At 40.9% G+C, this 13,899-nt stretch overlaps 1 protein-coding gene across 1 annotated transcript in view; it reads right to left on the bottom strand.

Annotated features, from left to right (window-relative positions):
* LOC104966808 (disco-interacting protein 2 homolog B-A-like) overlaps positions 1–13,899 on the bottom strand; it is an 86,082-nt gene that overhangs the window by 7,628 nt on the left and 64,555 nt on the right. The window contains exons 3-7 of the mRNA XM_010796108.1: positions 13,702–13,854; positions 10,181–10,306; positions 9,619–10,074; positions 8,835–8,978; positions 8,066–8,185 (exon numbers count right to left, since the gene is read on the bottom strand). Of these exons, the coding sequence (XP_010794410.1) occupies positions 8,066–8,185; positions 8,835–8,978; positions 9,619–10,074; positions 10,181–10,306; positions 13,702–13,854 (999 nt within the window). The remainder of the gene's footprint in view (positions 1–8,065; positions 8,186–8,834; positions 8,979–9,618; positions 10,075–10,180; positions 10,307–13,701; positions 13,855–13,899) is intronic.

Raw genomic sequence — 13,899 nt, forward strand, 5'->3', positions numbered from 1 at the left:
CAGACGGTTTCACAAAATAAGTTTTTATTTAGTATCGCTCTTACATTTCAGATGTTAGAACTGCATAATGTATCTACATCACAGTAACAAGTTTGTCCGCTAACTAACCGAACTGTTGTTATTTAGGTGCACTTGTGGAAACTGCGCCATGATGCCTACCGAAGTGGAAAACGTCTGTTGCAAAGAAATTAGAAAGGTAGCCTAGCTGACAGTTACAACATTATGTAGCCAGCTAGCTGAAAACACCAAAAGTAGCACACAACATTATATGCCAAGATATACACCATACATATTTGTCAAGTCAATAGACTATTGTATGCCCTTTTATTTCAACCCATACACCCTGCAGAACCTTCATAACATGTACATATTTTATTATGGACCTTTGAGGCGTAGAACGGAAGAAGAGTAAGTTATTTTAACCTGTAATAAACTACGACTGTGTTTGATGAAAAATCCAATCACGGTTTGCTATATATGAATGATATGTTATAGGAGCAAATAATTCAGGGAAGAAAGGCTAAGTATTTCCATCAAACTTTATTTTTAGAAATGTACAAAATGAAAATGAGTAAATATACATATATACACTGTATATCATCCATTCTTCCCCTTATAGGCGTTTTCGGCATCTTGCCTATCGCAGCTTTGTAAGCTTGTGCTGGGGCTTTCTAGGACGAGGCATCAGAGTGGTCATCCCGTCATGTGTTGTCCGCCGGATATGCCAGGAGTTTCCTGATATGGCTGGACGAAATCAAATGCAAATCACAAAATATTAGAGAAACTTAGATGTTTTAGGTTTGTTAGCTTGCCAGCTAGATTAATATGCTAACCTACGTTTGCTAGTTGTTCAGTGTAATATGCCAACCTACTATGAACAGCAGCTAATGGTTCATATTAGGCTAGCAAGAACATGTTAACAATTGCAATCTTATACGGGTAGTCTGCTACATTCGGTCATTCATTGTAGCTGGCATAAAAACAATGTTTGCCCTAGCAAACTCATGTCTAGCTCTTGGTAGCCTTCTTGTTTAGCTCGGTAGCATACACGCTAGGAACGCCAACTATAATGTAATCAAGTTTTGCGACTGACCGTACGGTAAATCACCTGGAGTATACTGTCTATAAGTATTTTGGGTGTGAATGCAGATATTCTCCTGCTATGAAATACATTTAAGGCCATCTGCTGACATTGGAGTTGATATATGGAAACGCTAGCAACTTAGTTAGCCCAGTTAGCACTGTGTCAATGGCTTAGCATGCCGAAAAACGTTTACCCATTTAAACAGTCGTGGTAGATACCTTGTTTGTTTTAAACATCATAAATACACAAACAACAATGAATACTTACAGGTTGTGTACCCGAATCTCCCGCTGGTCCAAACAAAGTAAGAACAGCATCGTTCTTCATGGGCCCTTTAACTGAATCTCATTTCATCAACATTGGAGCCAGCCCTTTCTTCGAGGCTTGCTGTGGTGTTTGTATTTAAGTACGGCAGACATCACATAAATGGGATAAACATACTAGAGCAATGGCACTACAGTATGCTTAAATGTCACAAGTCCCGTTAAGAAATCGACACCATTAGAGAGTGAGGGCGCAACAATTAGTTCTGCTCAGATGTTGGATTATTATTACAAAGTCACAGTGAGCGTTATCATGAGGATTTCAAGCCTCTCACACGTGCGCTCTTTCCTTCAGGCTTGGTGTGACTGGATCAATATTAAGATTGGTCTATGAAAGATGTTATGCTGTGCAGGATGAACAGATGAGTCTCTCTCTCTTACAAAGAGAGCTTCAAAGCCAGCGCATTGACTGAAGTATATTGTGTACAATTAATCGCAATTTAGCGAAATCACAAAATCATTGCCCAAAAAGAAAAGAAGAAAAAACGTGTATATACTGTATGTATATATATATATTCTCATTTGCTTTGAGTTTTTTGAGACATTTAGTTTAATATGATTTAAAAGCAGAGAAAAAGTGGAAAATCTAAAAATGTTTCTGAAAGCAGCATGTTGGGCAAGAAAAATGTCCTTCTTAGTGGGTATCTGGTTAAAAACATGCCCCAGTATCAAACAATCACCCATGTAGACTTGAATGGTGGCTCTGAAATACATGTGGTAGCACCTTATTAAAAACCGGAGCAAGTATAGTAAATTAAAATGGTGACCCAGTTTCACAAAAAAAAACATCTGCATACATTTCTGAATTCAGTACTGCCTAACTTCCCTTGCTGCTTACCATCCATACATTATGTATGTTCCAACTAACATAGTTTCAATATCTAATATTGCAATGTCATTACAAATATGAGTCCTAAAACCCGGGTTATTAGTTAGCATTTTACCACTTCCGGTTCCCTCGTCTCAAACAAGTTTGTGGTTAGATGCCTGCTAACTGTTGCTAACCAGTGGCTAAATGAGACTTCTTAATGTCATCAAGTCAAACACGAGTCCGTTTACAGTTTAGCGGTAGTGATGCAAGAGCCATGCAACCACGATGTAGTCTGTTTATAGTCTAATGTTAGCTTTTTACTACAAATGTGTAGCAATATGTGGAGATTACACTGCTGCACAACATGCAAGTATAATCTTGTGTTTGCTAGAGTTTATTTTACGTAATATTGCAAAATAAATGTTTTTGAAAAGATACCTTAAATATTAAAACTTTCAAAAGAGAACATGTAGTCTGACTATTGGTTCAGTGGCTTTTGATCATATTCTAGGTTACTAGTTGGCTTGCCAATCTAACAATTTATAAAGAAAAACGTAATCCAGGACTATGTACTGTTGGTAAATTAGCCTACTTCCAATCATTTATTAAAATGACATGGAGATTCTAATCTTCATTCCATGAAACCCACATGAATATAACAGACATCGTAATATTTTGGTTGCAGTTATCAGATATGGCTGACTTAACGGCATGGGACCAATCAAGCTGTCGGAAAATAACAAGAGATATGCATAATAATCAAAGAACACAGGCTAGATGCCAACACTCTTCAGCATCATTGTGTAAACAATGTGCGCCTGATGGGGAGTGATTTCTACATTGCCTAACTCCTCCACCATATAGAACATCTATAGTGTTGCAATATGGAGATTTAAACTGGAAGGCCTCTAGTGCTTCATGTAAAGTTTTGGTGACCCCACCTTGCTGACTTCATGTTCATTTTTTATCTTGTTTAAATAATTATCCAATAATGTTATACATTACTTTTAAGATGCACTAAACTTGTTTTGTTTTTCATCTACTAAAAAGGTATTTTTATATTACTGTTGACTTTATATTCAAACCTTTTAATCTCATGTCACCACTCTTCATTTTTTGCATTACAGATATTCGTTGATGATGGTTATCTAATGACAGCACAAATTCAAAAAGTGTATATCGTTTTTTGAAATGCAATATTTGGTCCTTGGATGAGGAGTCATTTTTTGTCTGTTTTGAGTCATTACATACCACTAAAAAAAAATGTGCATTCATTTAACATATTATCTGTAACCACAATGCTGCATAGGAGCTCCTAAGTGTCTGCAATGAAGGTGTTAAATTACTTGTGTTTATACACAATGTGTCCATATAGATGCCATTCATTCAGAGCTTTACATAGATGAACATAGAAGAAGATTGCCTTAAAAATGTAATATTAAGCCCAATAGACTTAACGTTTTTTTAAGCTTTGCAGATGACATTAATGTATTCTTCAAGAGGATATCTGATCAAACTAGTGGAAAACTGTCATCTTTGCAACCATAAAACATAACTTTTTCTGCACAACAGTTGTCATCTGTGGTTTAAAAAGTTGCAGCACATTTCTGACACCCCACGTGTTTCTTGTAACGGGAGGCTGGTGCACCTGATGTAACGGCAAATTCTGACGTTACTGTTGCATTTTACTTTGGGGCCATTTCGAAACATGCATGACAAAATATTCAGAAAAGAACAAGCATGTGTTAGAAAGAGACCTCCACTCACACATGGAGTGAGAGCAGCATATTTTCACACCTGTCACACCGAAAAAGCACACTCAAACGCGCACACGCACACACTGGTTTGCAGAGTCGCACAGCTCTGCACTGCCTGTAAACCAGCCTTCCTAACGCTGCTCCATTTACACCACACAACACCCGCAGAAACAAGCAAAACTAACACATTAAAACCGGATACTCACTTCCCCAGCTCCTCGTACAGTTGACATTCGTCAGTGAATCGCGTACAGGTTGTCGTGGCCATGTCTCTCCTCTATCTTTTGCTCTTTTACTTTCTCAACTCCGGAAAAATGCGGGGCTTCTTGCACTAAATTAGCGTTTAAAATACAGCTCCACCCAGCAGCTAGACGGCCGTTGGAGCGTTGAAATGCCTTGTCTGAGGTGCCAAGTGAAGGAGGGTTAGGTACGGAAAGACGAAGCGACCAGGGTGGGTGCTCTCTCTCCTTCTGAATCCAATATCTGACAGCCACAGCGCTCACAGAGACCCGTCATCAAGCCACCTGGTCAACGGGAAGCGACTTCCGGCTGCAATTTTCAGAATAAAACTAAGCTTTGATATTTAAAGGTAGGGTAGGTACGAATGGAGAAACCGGCTTGAGTAAGCTAGAATTTGAAAATACACAACTGGTCTAAAAATCTGCCACTTCCTTACAGAGCCCCTCCTCCAACACATACGAACGCGCACATGACCAATGAGGGCACGAGATAAGTTTGTGCACGAACTGGAAGGCTGACAGGCAGGTAGGCCATCCAGTTATCTGCCGCGGGCCAAGGCAGATAATTGGACTTGCTTTTTACAGCGCCACGGCTTCCATAGACGAAATATTTGTATATATTTATTGTCAAAGCATTACATTTATTCATTGCTATCGGGATGTTAAGAGCATTCCGTGGAATATAACAAAAAGTGTTTCTGAAGTGAATTATCTACCCTACCTTTAAATGCTGTCTATGATAAAAGGGACTTTATTAACGAAGCAGGTCATATAAGCTGTTTCAGTTTTGTTCAATTGATAACTATGACTATGTAATTGAAATTGAGCCTCTTTGCAAATCATTATAAATGCAGACACTGAACTTGCGATTAGTTAGCAGGTTAGCAAGGCTAGGCTATAGCTATGAAAACTGAGAAAAGAACATACACTACATGAAAAAAGTCATCTTTAAGTGAGGAAAAAAAAAGTTTCTTCCCCTGCAATAATTAAAATATTCTGATTGATTGATTCATTGAATGATTGTGTTTCTTTTCAGGTTTCAGGTTTCTATTCGCCAGTAGTCTGCAATCAGAAATGCAGACAATGTACCCTAACTGGTAGTTTTTAATTAAACAACCTATGACTATGTTGTTGTTATACTTTAACATAATCACGGTGATATAGTAGCCTATATTAAAATGAAGAACATATAACATGTATTTGCATTGTGCCATCACTGACTTGAAGGGTTTGCAGCTTTTCTGACAAAAAACATTAACCGTACATCAATTTACTTTATTTTGAAAGCAAAATCACCAGATTTCCGGTCTTGTGCTGATTAATTTCCCCATCTTGACACAGTCAGCTTGATTTGGTGACAGCAGCTTCACTGCTGACCGACATTTGAGGTGATTTATATCGCCCCCTTGTGGGCAAATTGTGTAACAGCAAGTCGCGGCACTGTAATCGAACCCACCTCCCTCCGGCACTGTGCGTATTTCCAAATAGGGACAAATATGAGAGAGCTGGTTTGTGCCTTCTTCAACCATGCGTGTTGTATGTATATATTTTTGCATGATACGTAATACAACTCAAAAGGGCTTTTATTAAGACCTTTCCTCCTATGAATTACACTGTACACTGAGAATGTACGATGACGTTATTTGCTTAACATCAAAGGAATTACAATATTTGTTAAAAAGTCAATAAAGCATACATGTCAGATATATTCATGTTCTGTTGCACGACAACTTTTGTGCTCCACCTTTAATTAGAACGATTAAAAGATGTTAGTCTCTCTTTAGTTGAACAACAATGAAAGACACTTCAATCAAGTTCAGTTAAAAGCTTTATTGTATTTATTTTTCTAGGATAGTATTCACACACAATACATAGGCTACTTTAGGTATCACACACACAGTCTCACACACCAGACCCGGCGGCAGACATACATCTGTGGGCGGGCATTTGATTTACCGGGGCGGACCTGAGGTTACCTACTGTAACCCCAGCTTCTATGAGTAAATGGCGCAGCCCTCTAAGGCTATCGCTATTGGGTAATCACTCCGTACCAACAATGTGTCAGAGGAAAAAAAAAAAGGAAACATCCCTCCTCTCATAAGAGGGAAAAAGGGCCGCTCTCCGCGTGCCGAGAGGGAGGAGAGAGGCGCGCAGCTGGATCCCTGACGTCACTCACTCTGCCAAGACACTCCGTACAGGGTGTGTCAGGGAGGAATGGGAGACATATCCCTTAAATACAATTGAATAAATTAACAGGGGCAAGACCAAGATGCAGCGGTGCAAATGTCTTCCACTGACATTCCTCCGTGCAAAGCCGTGGAGGAGGACATTCCTCCGGTGGAGTGCGCATTGATGTTCTCCGGGGGATCCACCCCATGAGGAGACATATGCCTGTGACACAGCTTCACACAGCCAGTGTGACAGCCGTTGTGCAGACAGAGGCTGCGCGATCGAGCGCTCTCTATAATGCACAAACAGGCGCTGAGAATGGCGCCAGGCAGCCGTGCGCGCCACTAGCAGGACAGCGCGCGCACAGGACAGAGGAGATGAGACGCGGCTTCTTCCTCCGACCTGTGAGGAGGGGGAAAGAAGCCATCCAAGGTGATCACTCAGACTCTAAAGAGCTTGTGATTACCTTTTGCATAAAAGCCGGGTTAAGGCGTAAAACAGCTGAACTGCCATCTCCTTGGATCCGGAGGCATGACGGAGCCACAGAGAGAGCAGACAAATCACTCACTCACCCTTTTCGCTGATAGAGCCAAAAGTAATACTACTTTGGCTGACAACAGTTTAAGGGGAACCTGGTCTAAAGGTTCAAATGGTGCTTTGCTTAGTGCGCGAGACTGCCAAGGCACACNTAACGTTACTGCGTTCATAAAGAATGATAAGAATAAGAATAATGCGTCTTGAACTGGTTTCATTAAAGGTTGGGTAGGTAAGTTTGAGAAACCGGCTCGAGATACACTTTCTGTTATATTCCATGGAATGCTCTTAACATCCTGATAGCAATGAATATCTTAAGTGCTTTGACAAAAAATCCATAAAAAAATGTCATCTGTGGAAGCCGTAGTACTGTAAAAAGCACGCCCAATCATTTTAGCCGGCCTGGCTAAAGTAACTGGATGGCCTACCTGCCTGTCAGCCTTCCATCTGTGCACAAACTTATCTCGTGCCCTCATTGGTCATGTGCGCGTTCGTGTGTGTTGGGGAAGGGGCTCTGTAAGGAAGTGGCAGATTTTGTCTTCCTTAATGCAATAGTAATTGGGGGTGCAAGTGGAGTCTCGCAGACGCAAAACTGTGGCGCGCTTACACTGTAGGTGTGCCGCAGTCTGCGTGATCTGCCTGTAGGGAGGGGCGGGCCGGCCTTGCGAGTAAAGTAACGAGTAAAGTAACGAAAAAAAGTAATATGTAATATATTACTTTTTTTTAGTAACGACCCCATCTCTGGTTATAAATCATTTCCCAAGGCTTCATAGATCACTTATAAGCCATTGATAGGAACACGTTTTGAAAATGCCTTTGACCAAAATCTATTAATCAACTATTTATTTTTACCAACTTAAAAGATGGACTTATGTATAAAGATTTCTGATGATTTATTAACCATCAACAGAACAATTAGTTACAATTTATAAACACTGAGTACATATTGATTTATCAGTGCTTCACAATGTGTATTTTTTATATTTAGAAAAATGTGTTGAATCTGTAAAAGTAATTCAAACTAAGATTAAGATACTGTAAAAGATGAAGTGCAGCTTTGGAAAAAAACAACAACTTTTAAATCGACTTTAGTAGAAGTTTAAGGGGCTTATGTTGACCTCATCAAAGGGTTTCATGAAGCTGCGTACCTTCTACAATCTCCTCCTGATCGTCGGTGAAGAACTCGCTGAGCGGGGGCCTCTTGGGCCTCTTCAGGGTGTTGAGCAGCTGCTGGATCTTAGTGGACACTCTGCTGTTCACAGGAACTCCTACAAGGTCGATGAAGGTGGAGAGAGGCAGTGGCGGGACAAGCACACGGTCACACACACAGTGGCATGAACATCCAGGGACAACCACGTCTAAAGGTCTCACCATCTCATAGTCTGCTGCTCTTCATCTCATAACACAAGAGACTTTATTCTTCAGTTCAAATGGAATTCAAAATAACAAATGGTCTTATCTTTTGGGAATGAAAAGCAGCATACGTAGGTGGCAACAACACGAGGAGAACACAGTGAGAACTGGGGTAAAGGTATCTTTTTTTAGTTTGGGATCACACGTGAGGATTCATTCTGTGTCTGGATGTTGTTTTTGTGGCATCAACTTTATTAATCATTCATTTAAAAACAGGAAGGAGAGTAGAGGGTGCAACAGCAAACACAGAAGGCTAAGGACATTATACATGAAGGAGTTTCCTTACTCTGGATATTACCTCTTGCTATCGGCCAGTGAAAAAAACATGTGACAGGGCAGAGAAAGACCAAGAAGAAACGAGAGCAGTAAAGTCTGATTAATGGTATGTCATGGTTGGAAGTCAACACTTATTTCGAAAAGAGAGAAGAGATTTGTGAGTGGAGTCAGACACAAGTTCCTGTAAAGATATAAACAAATGAGAATGTTGTGTGGTGTGGTAGTTACCGTCCGCAGTCTCCATCATGCTGGAGCGACTCTGCCCGCGGCTCATCCCCCGGACCGTGGCGCTGGGCAGGTCCACCCTCGTTGCTCTGGATGGAGGGGCCACAGCTGTCACATCTGGAGGGGGGGCGCTGTTCTCTGAGGGGGCTACAGGGGGAGAGAGGAAGGACATTCATTTGTTACTTTCAGCTTGCTTTCTAATACCAATACCAGGCAGTGGATAGCTGACTTAGATTTTTAAGTCATTTTAAAATACTTTTTTCCTACTGAATGTCTTATTTCAAAGAAACCTACGAGCACATCTCTGGTAAATACGCTACTCAACGTTTATTTTGCATGATATTTCGTGCAGTATCAAAGATCTGTCAATAAAATCAACTAATGGATCATTCAAAGAGCTCATTTTACAGCCCTTGTTTTCCCTTCATTCCCTGAATTCATTAATATCAACACTATTAATTCCAAGCAAGTTGACACTTAATTCCACAGTACTAATAGTTTTTTTTCCTAGGAAGTTGCAAGAGAAAAGCATGAAAATCATTAGGTTACTGAGTGCCAGTTAGGATCAATTATACCAAATAATACTAAGTATGCAAAACGAGCAGGTTGAAGATGGCATTACATCTGGGGAAGACTCGGAACAAAAAGGTGAGGACTGGGGACTTGAGTGAAAATAATTGACACCTAGTTGTGACTTGCAAAACACTGACTTGGTCTCCTTTTGTTATCAACTAATACTTATTGGTGCTTATGAATATTTGTGTCATAAATTTGCCAAATGTCTCACCGATGCGACTGTGAGCCATCATATCCGTCACAGCTGCAGTGTGGGCGGAGGGATGAGGCTGGTGCTGTGGTTGTTGATGCTGTTGATGCTGTTGGTGCTGTTGGTGCTGCGGTTGGTGCTGCGGTTGGTGCTGCGGTTGGTGTTGCTGTTGCGGTTGTTGATGTGTTTGTTGATGTGGTTGTTGATGTAGTTGGTGATGTGGTTGGTGCTGAGGCTGATACAGTGGCTGGTACTGCGGCTTGTACTGAGGCTGAGGCTTAGGCTGGCTCTGAGGCTGCGACTTGGCCTCCCCGTGGGACAAGGTGGAGGAGGCCGAGGAGGAGGTGGAGGAGCCCTGGACGGTGCGGTTGATCCAGGCGTCGGGGCTCTGCAGGTTGGGATTGACCGCAGGCTGAGGAACGATCAATGTAGACTGCCTGCGCACCGCCGTCTCATCTTCAGAACCTGAGGAGGAGTCTGAGAGCAAGACGAGCACAAAGTGTGAAAATCAAGCATGGGATCCTCCGAGCTAAATGTGATTTATTGTAATGACAGAGCAGGAGGAATGTCCTTCTTTTCCTACCTGGTGGTGTGCGGGTGTTGATTGGAGACTGGACATAAGTGGAGCGTCGTTTGGTCGGCATGGGCAGCGCCATCTTCTCTTCTTTATGTTTGGCCAGGGCAGCTTGTACTGCCTCAGAGTGGATATCTGAATAGACAGAAAAAAATACACATACTCTGTGTTAAGAATGGCAGCTTTGGATCTGATTCAAAGCATTGAAACAATAAGACGATGAAAACACTTTTTAAACTGACCTTTCAAAAGCCAGTTTGCCTATAATACATAGATCTGCTCAACAAAGTTTTCAAATGATGCTCGAAAAATGATTTTCAAATCTCTTTCAATCTACAACAACTTGAAGGGAAACCTGACTTTGTTTTGATGTTCACAATATAAAACATGCGGTAACCACTGCTTCGTTCCTCTCCGGTAATTTTTAACAGCAACATTTCAAGTTTGATTTAGTGAGTCTTGTTGATGTGGCTAATTAAAATATCAGGAGGAAATCCTTAGAGGACAACTGTGTTTTCCCTCTGAAAAGGAAACCATGGCATGAGAGAACAAAGCTGTGTATTAGCCCACACGCTTGCCTACACACAGTAATAAATGCAGGGATACTTTCACTTCATGACACCCACAGGCACATTAAAAGGACCATGTGATCAGCCACACATTCAGACTACGTAACAGAACATATGCAACAAAACCCCACTCACTGACGTATCCTTTAACTCAGGGGACACAATATTTCCTTTCAACACATTTAAATCATCAAGTGCAGCTCTTCACGCAGCAGCGGGGACCATCATTACATAACGGCCATTCTGCTGAACAGATTGCTCGGGGCTAAATCATCTTCATCATGTGCTGTTGTCCACTCTCACACAGGGCCGTCAAGAGAGGCCGACTCCTCACGCCTGTCTGATGGGTTAAGGGCTGTCTCCGTGGCGATAAGGATGTGGGGTGTGTGGAGGACACCGGTGTGTTTTACAGCTTCAATTAACACTAAAAAATGTGTGCAGCTAATCTGGTGTTATCTTTAATACCTCTTGGTTTACCATTTCACATTTGAATACACAGGAATCATTAAATTCATGTGCAGATGGAACAAGGTAATATTGTATTCTGGTTAATGCAGTAATAACTTGAGGAGGTGAGAGGGAATTGTATTATAAATAAATATAATGTGCAATATTACTTTTAATATTGTGCACACTAGTACCATTCTGCTTGAGTTGTTTTATTAAATGTTATAATTCTAATGTTATTCTGTAAGGCGCTGGTGGAGTATTATTTGCTCTACTCCTGATATATAACGGTTGGGTTTTTTATTCTTCAATTACATTTTTGAACGATCTCTGGCATACGAACTTCCTTCAGGATTAATAAAGTTATATTTGTTCATCATTTTTAAGTGAAGGTTGTTCTGCACTTTCTTTGCAGCCATTTAAATGATGAGCACTTTCATTTCTCCAGCTCCAAATTGCTGCAGCGTTTTCCCATTTCTTCTTATTACCTGATTATTGTTTTTCTAACCATGCTAGCAGCTTAGCTCTAGCAATGGAATTAATTATCTTTCTGTTCAGATGGAAATATCTCTTCAACATTTGGATAAACAGTCCATGAAATGTTCATCTGCCTGACAAATCTCATGGTAGATCTGTGTTTAAAATGAATGCATTTCAAAAGAGTGAATTAGCACATTTTAGGAATGTATCTTACTGATGATGCAGTTTATCATTTGTTTTATAGAGTGTTTAATCCTCATCTTTCTAGCTTCATATATGAAATTGGCGATGGTGATAGATAGTGAATATGCCTTAAGTTACTATTATTCGAGTTAGACAGTGTGCAGGAGTTTGTTTGCAACTATCGATCTACTCTTGCCATTCCTCCGCACCTGTGTTGGCGTTCATAACATCATGAAATCAGTGAATTTTAGCCTTTAACCGATTGTAAGTGATGCAGCAAAATTAGGAATATTCAAGTGTCTGAAATCAATTATTTGCTAACTTCAGAATAAACTATTGATTGTATCAGAAGTATAGTGAAAGTATAGTGATTATAAGGGATGGATTTCACAAATGTCACCAAAGACCACAGGCCTTACTGCTCCATTTGAGAGATACAGCATATTTGAAACTGAGCAGAGAAGTTTTTCTGAACATGAAACTGTAATACGCTGTGAACTATGGCAAAAAGCTCATCGTCCCTCTCGTCCTTCATCTATGGTCTTCTCCTCAAGGCCTTTCTCTCAGTCAAGTCTTGATTTATTGTACCAATCTCAATGTTGCCTATTGTTGTCAGCTTTAATCCTCTCTGTGTTGAATCCTCCACCACAAATCTCCATTTGTATCCGTCAATCCGATACAAAATAATCTGGAAGTGGTCAGATTTTCCATGACAACGAAGCATCCACCAAACTCCGGCCTAACAGATTTTCGGTTTGTCATTAAGCATGCTTTAGTGTGAGGGTGTTTCATTTGAGAAGCAGACGTTTGAAAAGGCATGAGGAGAGAACTAATGAAAGAAACAGTTCTGCAGTCTGAACCTCATAACAGACTCTCTGACATCCCCCTCACATGCTCTGCGCTCTAACCTCAACTCTCCAGCTGGATCAGTATCCCCCCCTGTTCTCCTCACAGACTCATTACACATAGCCATGCAGTGACATCACTCTGTTTTCACAGACTGGGGGTCCTCACTGAGGGGCTTCCCAGCTGCAGGGCTGCCCTGCCGCCTGTCTCACAAGTATCCTTATCCAACCAGTTTCTGTGTTTATGCAGGTTTTTGGAAAACCTGCATAAAAATAGGTGATAGATTCCCTTCCCATTGCCATGAGTATGCATTTGTTTTATTTTCCCTGTTGGGTTTTGTTATTGTGTCTTATGTTTGATATCACTGGTGCTTGAATCAGGGCTGGTGAACAGAACATGGGGGTCACTTCTTTTTAACAGTCTCTTATTAAAACTATCAAACCAGAGTTGATGATTCATAAATAAGTGGAAAGACTAACAAAGAGTGGGATTCAGGGTTAAAATGACAGTTTCTGTCAATGTAGTCTGCTGGCCATTGTGTGTTTTGTACATAAATCGGTTATAATAGTTGTAAAGATTCCCTATAGCTTCCAGTTAATATGTATCTACTTCAACATGAATCACATAGCATCGCTCTGGAAAAGGGTTGAAAATGAGTGTTTCAACCCAGATTCATGTTTTCATTGCTGCTGATTGGAATCGATAAATACCAGAGACAAGGGGATGAATGCAGATATACCATTAACGACAAAATCCAGATATTATTGTTTTTTTTTTATCAAGTGGAAAAGGGCTACACAATCACACACTCACACAAACACACACACTAATTGGTCCCTTAGAAACAGCCGAGTGTCTGTGATTCAAACCTGGTTGGCTCAACAAGTGAGGTTGGTGTGGGCTCATTTGAGCGCTAAAAAGCTCCCTCACTGCAACAGAGGTGTCATTAGATTTTTGGGGAAAGTAAAGAAGCTGAATGTGGTGTTTTGATATTGGAGTTCTGACCTGATCTGTAGCGATCATCCCTGGTTCCTCCACTGCGATGTGATTTGCGGGAGCGACGTTCTCGGTGACGGGACGAGCTGGAGGGGGGAGGGCCGTGGCTGGAGGAGGAGCTGGGAGCAGGACGCTGAACATCATTCTGACGGGGCGGCTCCACTGTCAAACAAACACAACAAACATTATACCCGACATTATAATCCA

Source organism: Notothenia coriiceps, unplaced genomic scaffold (assembly GCF_000735185.1).
Source record: "Notothenia coriiceps isolate Sejong01 unplaced genomic scaffold, NC01 NC01_scaffold00037250, whole genome shotgun sequence".
Taxonomy (NCBI): Eukaryota; Metazoa; Chordata; class Actinopteri; order Perciformes; family Nototheniidae; genus Notothenia; species Notothenia coriiceps.